Genomic DNA, 11087 nt, shown 5'->3' on the forward strand with positions numbered 1-11087 from the left:
TACAATATACTGCTGTGAATCATCTGTCTGCTTTAGGTGAAAAATGGAGACTTTTGTGTGTGTTTGTTTAAATTACTGTGTGCCTGGAGGTACACACTTTAGTAAAAAAAAAAAAAAAGATTCTAAGGCATAGAATAGGAGAAAAAGGAAAACCATATTTCGGTAAGGTAAGATAAAAGACCTGGATCCTCGATTCATTTAGCAGTGATATTTTCTGACCTTATGACTTAGGGCAACCCAACTTACCTCTTTGGGCCTCACTTTCTTCATCTGGAAAACGAAGAGTTGGACTGGATGATTCTTGACGCTTTTCTTTACTGTCATCTTGGGTTTTTGTTTGTGCTTTGTTTTTTATCTAAGCAGCTTGGGGGATGTGGTGTGGCATTTCTTTAGGAAAGAGAGGCTGTCCTCGGTAGGAGACATTCGAAATCTTTAATGTGAGAAATGGGGCCTAATTAAGTGACATGCAAGATTACTTTGACAGGAGTAAGCTGAAGCCCAGAGAAACTAAAGGAAGGCATTAGAAGCCTGAAGGGCAGAGAAGTCTTTAACCAGATAGAATAATGAGGACACTGGGAAGTTTTAAATGGGAGAAGGCATTTTTAAAAAAATATATTTTTATTGATTTCAGAGAGGAAGGGAGAGAGAGAGAAACATCAATGATGAGAGAGAATCATTAATTGGCTGCCTCCTGCACGCCCCACACTGGGGATGGAACCTGTGACCCAGGCATGTGCCCTTGGTCAGAATCGAACCTGTGACCCTTCAGTCTGCAGGCCAACGCTGCATTCACTGAGCCAAACCAGCTAGGGCTGGGAGAGGTATTTTTGATGAGAATAATGAAAAGTAATTTATGATATAATAATTGAAATGACTGAGTTGTACGACACTGGTGGTAAAATCTATCTCCACTCTGAGCTTCATGGGAAGAAAGTTTGTCACCCCCTAGCACAGTGATCGTGAACCTTTTGAGCTTGGCATGTCAGCATTTTGAAAAACCCTAACTTAACTCTGGTGCAGTGTCACATACAGAAATTTTTTGATATTTGCAACCATAGTAAAACAAAGACTTATATTTTTGATATTTATTTTATATATTTAAATGCCATTTAACAAAGAAAAATCAACCAAAAAAATGAGCTCGCGTGTCACCTCTGACACACGTGTCATAGGTTCGCCATCACTGCCCTAGCACTTAGTTGGCAGTAAATAAATAATTGAGTTAAGGGATGGGTCACTTAAGGGATGGATGGATGGATGGATAGATAGATAGTAGCAATCATGAAAAGAAGTTTCTCCAGAGGATTGTTATTAATTAGATATGGGATGAGAAATTAATACAGAATTGTGAACGTTTTGTAAAAGAAGTCCCTTAGTTTTCTGGTTAGTTGGAAGGTGTTTAATCTCTGCCCTATAAAGTGTGTAGTAAGAGACAAACACATGTCCTGGAGGGTCTGGTATGAGTAATTAGAATAATTTAGGGATGGAAGAAGATGTTGACAAGATGGAACAGGTATAGAAAGGTTTTTAGTTGTAACATTTAGAGAGTAAAGGAGTAAATTTATGTAGGTCTTTATAGGTATCAGCAGTTGTGGGAATTGTGAAAAAATGTGTTAAAACCTCTATTATGGAAATAGAGGGTTAAAAGGAAAATAACTTGATTTTGTAAGCAAGGAAATGTTGGTGCAGAAGTGGAGAAAGCCTTGAGGGCTGAGGATTAAAAGACTGGGATAAATTTGGGAGCAGTCAAAAGGAATTGAATTAGTAGAGAATAGTGTAGTTTTGCTTGGGATGGGGGGAGCTTTGAATTGGCAGGTTGGGAGAAGAGCATGCATGTCTAAGAGAAATTGTGTTATGGAAGGACCCTAGTTTAAAGAACACTCACAAATAACCCTGGCTTACTATTTAGAGTGTACTTGGGCCTTCAAGACAAAAACGATACTTCCTGTGACTCAGGTCTGCTAAACAGACAGCTACAGAATGACTGTAGGATACCCAGGGCTATTGTAGACTACTGTGTGGGAGCCTAAATTAGATGGAAGGAGAGATGCAGTTCTATCACAGCATCCAGAAGCCCATCTCCAAGCACTGGGGCATATCTCTAGAGTGCAGGGAGGCAGCCAAGGTGCAGAGGACTGACTTGATGATAGGGTATATAGTGTGGGTTGGGGAGTCTGAATCGCAGCCTGAGCTCTGACACTTAATATATGCCCTTGGGCAAGTGACTTATCCTCTCTCGTACTATTTATCCATCTGAAAATTGAGGATGCCAGTCTCGGGTAGGGACCTCTGGGTGAGCTTTGATGTGTCCCTGAAATTGTATGTATGTGATTCAGCATACATGAGTCTGGGTATGATTTGTTTACCTGTTGGGGAGAAGATGTGCATCTTCATCAGTCTCAGATGTGTTTGTGGCCCAGGAAAAATGAACAACTCTGTGACTAGGTAGTCTCTGAAGGCCCCTTCCACTTTTAACATTCTGGGATTCTATAAAATTGTCAGAATGACATTTCTTTGAGGTTTAGACTCTAAGCCCCCAGAACTTGCTAACCCTAGAAATAAGACCTAGTGCTGCAAACTATAGTCCACCTATTTATACTCATGTCTCCTTAACCCTCCCTGACTCCTCTGCAGGCCACCTCCAATGCATCATCTTTATCTACTGCTGATAACTGGAATTTCTCCCCTTCCCTCTTGCCCTTTTAACCTACTGCTGCTTTAGACCTTTCCTACTTCGCTGAGTTTCTCAAGTGGCAAATGGTGATATTTTGGAGATAAGGGTAGGAAGAAACCAAGATATAGAAGGGTAGTCATGGCAATTTTCTCTTCTCACTTGCTTTTATTCCTCATTCCACTGAAATAGAGTATGTAAGAGAGACTGCATGGACAGAAGAGACAACATTGTCACTCGGGAATTTGCATGTCTTGCATGGTATTTTCTTCTCATACAGGGATATCAGGCCTCTATTACTCATTGCCTGGGATGAAATGCTTAGCATGGCCTAGCTGTATTTCACGTAAATGAAGATGAATCGACTTTAATTAAAACAATTTTGGTGTCCATTATAGAGTGAGTGGCGGCAAGGGGAGATCAATGAGGGAAGATAAATTAGTCTTTGATGGGGAAGCTTTTTATGTCCTGAACATTTCCAGGGGCACCTACTTAGACTGGAGAGGACTGATGGACTTCCTTTCTATAGGTCCTGACCTGTTAATCCCCTCTACAAGTCCTTTCCCCATCAAAGGCTTAGAGTAAGGGGGGGCAGACACTACTCTCTACCCACTGCCAGGTAGGTAGCTTACATGACCAAGTCTTTAATTTTAGGCACGATATGGGAAATATACATATAATCTTACCTAAAGTTTTGTTAATCTTGCTAATTTAGGCTCTTTAGTTTAGAGTTAATGCTTACAGTTGGTTTAAGAGATTTTTGTGGCCTTTCTGGAGACCTAACATCTATATGATGTGCATAATGTTATATTTAGTGAGTAAATGTTTCTCTGAGTTCCAAACAAGTGAACTTATATAAACTCAATGATATTTAAGATGCATTCAATTTGGTTTAAAAAATTCAAATGTAGGTTGTACACTGGGGCTACTAAATCTGACTCACACAAAACCACAGAATTATCAAATATAAAGGGACAATAAAAGGTGGGATTGTAGATGAGGGGGTAAATTATGAATTGGTGTGGATTTGGCTAAGAAGGATTTTTACTTAAAGGATGAAGAGTCAATATTGTATGAGTGAATAGAATTGTGAAGATTTCTTTAAAAAAATTTATTGAGTTTTGAGAGAGAGAGAAACCACAGTTTGTTGCTTTACTTATTTATGCATTCATTGGTTGCTTCTTTTATGTACTCTGACCCAGAATCTCCACAACCTGGCTTGTAGGGATGATGCTCTAACCCAGCGGTCGCCAACCTTTCAGACCTCACACACCACCAGTGGTCCACAGACCACTGCTTGGCGACCGCTGCTCTAACCAACTGAGCTCCCTGGCCAGAGCAGAGTTGTGAAGATTCTTTTAAAGGTGAAACGTTAAAATATGATAGCTAGAGAATTAACCCATGGTTGGATTACTCTGTACTCGTTAATAGTCTTGTTGAGTCATTTACATGCTGCAGGGTAGCTGTGATGTGTCCTTATAGGAGTAACATCTGATTACATTTTTGCAGGGTTATAAGCTTGCTGCTGAGGTCATTGAGTGCCATGGCAGCAAATAGGGACATGAAATGGTTCTTAGCAGCCTTGAAGCTGCTGAATGCATATGAGTAATGGAAGGACTGATGGGTATTCATACATCAGACATTTGAGGGTTTATTATGAGCCAAGGACTTGTTATCACCTAGAGGCAGAGGTTGAGTTTCTTTTCCTGGCAGAGACATGGTGAATAAAATATTACACAAGTTGCTATGGTAGAAGCTCCCAGGGAGAAGTTTTCACAGAGGACTTAACATTTAAACTAGATTTTGAAGGCAGATTAAAGAAAACACAAAAATTAGTGGTTTCTTAGGCCAAAAAATAAGGAAGGGAAGGACTTCCTAGCCGGGAGTCAATAGGTTATTAGGGATGAAAGATCAATGATGGTTTAAGGGAAGTGAGGATGTTGGTGTGACTGGAGTGAGTGTCCTGAGGAGCAAGTGGTAGGACTGAAAAGTGAGATAGGAAAGGTGGCTTGAGACCACATTGGAAAGATTTATCCTAGAAACTAGGATTTCTTGCAGGCTGATTCAGTCATTGTGTGTTTTTTAAGAGCTACACATGACCGATCTAAAATTTTCAAACAATGGAGAAGAATATGAAAAGTAAAAGTCCCTTTTCCACTTTCCTAAATCTCTGTTCTTACTCCCCCAGAGGTAACCACTGTTAATATTTTATCATGCATCCTGCCAAAAATGTCCCATGCCAACACAAACATATTTTTCCTTTTTCTTTTATGCAAATTCAACATCTTGCTCTTTTCACTTAGGAGGCAATCAGAGGAATGTTGTACAATGATAACTCTAGCTTCAGTGTGGAGTATGGTATGGTAAGCATTTATTCAGCAAATTATATAATATAGGCCTACTGTGTGGCAGGCTTTATTCCGGGCCCTGGCATTATAGTGGTGGATATCATTTAGGAAGCCATTGCTATAGACCAGGTGAGGGCTGATAGAGGCCTGAAAGCCAGTGGGATTGGATACAAGAGCAATATTATGGTACAGTTGATGAGAGTAGCAATCAAGTGGCTGAGAAGTGAAAGCTCTTGCCTTATATTTGAAGAAACTGATGCTTGGTGAAATTGAGTAAGTTAGCTAAGAAGCAACAGAATACAAATTAGAATCTAAGACTCCTGGTTCCCTGGATTTTTGCTCATTCTAAATAATTGTTGTATATTCTGTACTGTTCTTCAGAAAACTATGTTCTGCGCCTTATGTGTAATAGTTTTATTAATTTGAATGTGATCTGTACCATTGTAATTATCTTTTGTCTGTATTTTAAAGTAAATGTTGTTTTTACTAGTATCTAGGTTTTAGAGGGATAATTTCTGCATCTGATTTGCTACTTTATCTCCTTTGTTCTCTGCTTGCTTTCAGGTACTTTGAATTCAAATAACCAAGAGGGGAGATTTGCTCTTCTATATTGGAGATAACGCAGCAGCGATGGGTCCACGAAAGAAAAGTGTTAAAAGATGTCTTATGAATAATGAGATCCCTGAGGAAACAGTATCAGAGGAAACAAAAGATTATATGAATCAGCTTTCACATGAAGTGCTTTGCCATATTTTTAGGTAAGATTATTTCTTTTGTTGCAGAAAGTTCTATTGGACAGCTATTTTCTAGACTCTGTTAACATTCCAGGCTTCTTGGAATTCTTTTTGACTAAAAGACTTGTTGACTTTTGTTATTATATCACTGTGTATGTAAGGCAGCATTTCTGACTTTTTTTTTTTTACTACAACCCACATTGAGAAACACATTTTTGCTCAGTATGCAGATATATGTAAGTGGTTGAATCAAAAGTTTTGTGAAATAATACTTATCATTACCATATGCAGTGCACACATGAAAGTTATTTTGTGATGAACTTTTTTTCAGAATCTTTTTTTGAATTATATTTTATCCAAATTGCATTATAACAGTAGTTAAAGAAACCAAAACAAACAAACAAAAAACTCACAACATCAACAAAAATAACCTGTCTTTCTAGTTTCCCCTGCTCTCTTACTTCAGTCATGATCCATTCAATAAATAAATCCTAATATGCTTTGTTTCTGGAATTGGAGACCTGAGTTTGAATCCTGAGTCTCTCATTTACTAGCTGTGGACCAGTGAGTAAGGATTCAATGAGATAATGCTTTTAAAGCACCTCACACACTGCGTGGCATAAATGCTTCATATTGCTACATGGTCTTCATAATTATCATTTTAGTCACTGTGTTCTATTCCTATGACATGATAATTACCTTACCCCTTGTGTTCTGACATCTGGATTGTTTCCAGTTTTTCTCTTACACAGTTACAGTGAACTTTTCTAATCATCTGAATTTTCAATTATTTTAGATTATTTTCTAGAGTAAATTTCCATATGAAGTTCTTGGAGATGATTTGAATTTTTAAAAATTATTAAATATTTGTAAATTTAGATGTTTTTAAGAAGTAGCAGAGTTACTTTAGGGAACCATGGATACTTTATTTTCTAATATAAATTTGTATTAGTCTTTATCATCTTCAGTTTGTTACTTTGTGACATAGTGTATGTAGTTTTTATTAGTTTAGTTCTGGGAATAGGGGCCCAATTAAAATAACAGATTTTTTTTAACATAATGAAAAACTGCTGAAGTTCATCTTACAGAAAAATGTCTACTAGAATAGCCAAAATTTTTTGAAAAAAGAGTGTAACCTTATCAGATATTCAAATACATTTAAAAATATACAATAATTAAAGATTTGGAATCGGAGAAGATATCCTGGCAGTAGGCTCTATATGTAGGCTCCATATGTAAATTCAAATATATGTGGGGAATCTTGTTTATAATAAGGTTGGTATTCATCACTGAGGAAAAGCAATGTGGGTTATTATTCATTGATGATGTCACAACCTGAAAGCCATTTGGAGAAAATAATAAAAGCATGTTCTTATCTCATAGCTGACAACTAAATTCTAAGTGCATCAATGAAATAAACAATAGAGCTATTAAAATTCCAGAAGAAATCATAGATAAAGTTGTTTCCAGGCATGTGTGTTAGACTTTTGTGAATGATGGAAGGACATACTATGAACAAAATTGGATCGTATTTTAAGTTGAGAGTGGATCAAATAACATTATACAGTTCAAACAGAATACTTAAATGGAAGGGTTGGAGTCAAGCACAAGGATGTTATTCTGGTTCTCATGCAAAAAGCATGCAGCAAATTGGCAGAATGTAAAGAACTGTGAACTAAGCTCAATACTTAAATTGGGTATGAGCTGTTTATTCTAAAAAAAGATTTATTTTTAAGCTTCTGACATTTTTATCCGAGGAGCAGTGTTTTAGTTTTTGATAATTACTTAGCATGTTTTCATGAAATAAGTAAAACTATGGCTTCCTTAAAAGAAACCTAATCTTTGTTGTGTGTGCCATGTTAAACACATCTTTTCTAAAATGTATTTGATCTGCCTTTTGAACTCTAGCCCATTGACTATGTATCTGTGAAGAAAAAATAACATTTCTTTTTCTGAGGGCAAATGTGATGTAAGATAAACTTCGTGTGATTACTGATCTATTTGTATTTAAAGGGAGTATAATATTAACTGAGGCAAATACTTTGGATAACAATGATTTGGGGGGAAATGTTTTAGTGGCAAAACTAAACTCAATATTTTTCATTGTTTATAAAATGTGTAGTTATATAGTTTCTGAAAATTCTGCGTACCTTTAAGTTATGGAGGCTGTAAATTAAGTTAGCGGTAATACTTTTATTTTGGTAGAGGAAATGATTTGACTTGATTCTCTTTATTTAAATAGTTTTAAAGAGGAAGGGAGAGGAGCCAGAGGTAGGAAAAAAATGGAGTAAAGAAATATTCATCAGGCATACTTGGACTTTTCTTTTAGAATTAGCTTAATTTTTAGGATTATACTCAGACCCAGCTGTGTTGACATCTTCTCTTCCTCCCTCTTACCTGGCTGTTGACTTTTTGCAGGTTTTTTCTGAGCCAATTCACCACTTGCAAAATGGAATAATTATAGCACCTACTTTATCAGTGAGGATTCTAGCAGGAAACAAGATACACTCAGCTGGAATTTGAAGATAATTTAATGAAGGGACTATTTTGAGAGTGTGGGAAGGGGTAGGGTTAAAGGAATCAATGAGGGATGTTGAAGAATTCAGGTAGGGGACTAGCAATGCAGAAAGCCTTTACCTGGACTTGACATTGGCCAAAGTCAACTGATAGAGTGGTAGGGAACACAGCAGAGCAGAGAAGGAAAGAAAAGATGGGGGAGGGCTGTGTGGCAAACATTGACAGCCTACCTTGCAAAGTTGTGAAACAGTGATTTCCGTCTGTGACATGACACCATCTCCATAAAGGGTAGCTTGTATGTTTTTTAAAAAATTAATCTAAGTGTGCATGGAAGGGTGTTGAAAAAGAATACTTTCTGATCTTTCAAAATATATGTTGGTATTACTGGAAACAGCAAAATAAAGGTTAATTGAACAGTTTCAAGAAGGAAAGTATAACGAGGTTGGAAAAGAGGAAATTGCAATTCAGATAAAGTGTTCTCACTTAATGTTTATGAAATACTTTTATCAAAGTGTGTGATCTAAAAGGTAGAAGATCTAGGGAAAATTATATACTATAAACTTACTGTACGTATCTGAGAAAATAGAGTTTCTTGGGTTGTTGAGGGAGCAGAGAGGAATTTTTTAGACACTACAGAAAATGGATCTAGAAAAGCTATAAAATAATATTGGGCATGTTCAAAATGATCAGTACTCTCATCTTCCTTGCATTCTCTTAACACCATGATTTGAAATGCATTGAGGTTTTTTTCTTCCTACTTTTTTTCTTTTGGAGATTCTTTTGTCCTTAAAAACTTAAAAGAAGAAAGGCAGGTTCTATTAAATACCCTATGGAGGAAGCTCAATACTTTTTATTTGGATACTTGAGTATTTGCTGACTTACCTGTTTTTAGTAAAAAGCCATATATGCCTATTAATCTTAAAACCGTATGAATATTCCTAAGGTCTTATTTCATTTGATGGGTAGGAGAATGGAAGAAGGAAAATATCACCCATCAGGGAGAGGAAGTCCTTATACACTTGATAAATATGAGTTTCTTTCTCTCACAAAGGTACCTCCCTCTGCAGGATATCATGTGTATGGAATGTCTTTCCCGGAAGCTAAAGGAAGCAGTGACCCTGTACCTGAGAGTTGTGAGGGTTGTGGATCTCTGTGCTGGGCGCTGGTGGGAATACATGCCAAGTGGTAAGTGGATTTAACCTGGAAACTAGCATTAATTATGTTTCCATCAAAGGTAACTTGTCATCAAATCTTGTTGTCTTGAGATAGGCAATTGGAATCATCTTGTAAGTAGGGAGGCAGGGTTTTAGCTAAATTATTAAGGTTAGGTTAGTTTGATAAAATACATTTTGCCTGGCCCTGACTGGTTTGGCTCAATGGACAGAGCCTCGGCCTGTGGACTGAGGGGTCCTGGGTTCGATTCCAGTCAAGGGCACATGCCTGGGTTGCAGGCTCGATCCCTAGTAGGCAGCTGATCAATGATTCTCTCTCACCATTAATGTTTCTCTCTCTCTCTCTCTCTCTCTCTCTTTCTCTCTCTTTTCCTTTCTCTCTCCCCCTCTCCCTTCCTCTCTGAAATCAATAAAAATCTATTTAAAAAGTGCACATTTTGCCTGATGCTTTCCTGTTCTAATGGTCTGTTGTTTTCATTTCCTATTCTTTAAAGAAACTATATCAGCCTAATCCACAAATACATGATTAGCAAATACTTACTGAGCCCTTTATTACCTAAATATATGCCTATCACATTAGATAAAGTGTCCTTTATTTTACAATGCAGTTTTTCATGTTTTCCTATACTCCTTCATGGTGCCCTGTGGTTAAAAAAATATTTACAAATTTGTAAAGCTGCTCTAGTAGGCCACAGAGGTTGCACTTCTGGAACTTGAATTTCTTTAGCACTTTTAAAAGGCCTATGCTAGGTCTTGGATATTTTCAAATAAGGCATTGGCCTTGCAGGTAAAGAACTCAAAGTTAGTAGCCTAACCACAACAAACGGACCTCAGATAAAGAGACCCTGAGAAAAGAAAGTTGAGCTTGGCCAGTGTGGCTCAGTGGTTGACCATGGACCTTTGAACCAGAAGGTCATTCCTGGTTGGGGCACATACCCAGTTGTGGGCTTGATCCCCAGTGTGGGGCATGCAGGAGGCAGTTGATCAATGATTCTCATCATTAATGTCTCTCTCTCTCTCTCTCTCTCTCTCTCTTCCTCTTTGAAATCAATAAAAATATATTTTTTTAAAAAGTTGATGACTTTATTTAAGCAGAACATATCTGAAAGGGAAGAATTAAAATTAAGGGCCAATCAGGATTCCCCCCCCGCCAGTTAACATCAGTCCATTGATTAGTGCCCTTTGGTTACTGTGTTTAGCAATTGAAAATTTTTAACCACCTTTCATCAAAGTATCCAGATCCTGATATTTTGAAAATGTGATGGGGCTGGGTATAGGGGAGCCTTTAAGGGTATGTGAAGAGCTGAGAAGATAATTGTCTTATTCTGTTCTATTATGTGGCATGGGACAGATTACCTCTGGAACACTGGAATATTATACAGCTTGGGCAGCCATATCCTTTCCAGAGGATCTTCAGTCACCTGGTAACTCTTACGGGTTGGCCAGAGTTAGTTAACAATAGTATATACCTTTTTGCTAAGCAAAGACCTGAGGCTAGAACAGTTGTCTTTAAATACTTGAAAGAAACCATCCTAAAGGGAAAGCATTCATCTTACTTGAAGAGTGATCATTTGTAACAGGAAAGAAATTAGGGCAATGTGAAAATGACTGCCATTCCTTATATTAGATTTACTTTATTGGAGGT

The 11087-nt window shown here is 37.4% G+C and overlaps 1 protein-coding gene across 4 annotated transcripts in view; it reads left to right on the top strand.

Moving 5' to 3' along the window:
* Positions 1–11087, top strand: part of FBXO38 (F-box protein 38) — a 52748-nt gene that overhangs the window by 1052 nt on the left and 40609 nt on the right. For 3 of the 4 annotated variants that reach the window (XR_001514278.1, XM_015565601.1, XM_015565599.1), the window contains exons 2-3: positions 5584–5777; positions 9322–9455. Coding sequence is in view for 3 of the 4 variants with exons in the window: in XM_015565601.1 (XP_015421087.1) it covers positions 5650–5777; positions 9322–9455 (262 nt within the window). In the remaining variant the exon portion in view is untranslated. Of the gene's footprint in view, positions 1–5583; positions 5778–9321; positions 9456–11087 lie in introns of those variants that run through there. The other variant, XM_015565600.1, reaches the window with a different exon arrangement.

This window comes from Myotis davidii, unplaced genomic scaffold, assembly GCF_000327345.1.
Source record: "Myotis davidii unplaced genomic scaffold, ASM32734v1 scaffold18, whole genome shotgun sequence".
Classification (NCBI taxonomy): Eukaryota; Metazoa; Chordata; class Mammalia; order Chiroptera; family Vespertilionidae; genus Myotis; species Myotis davidii.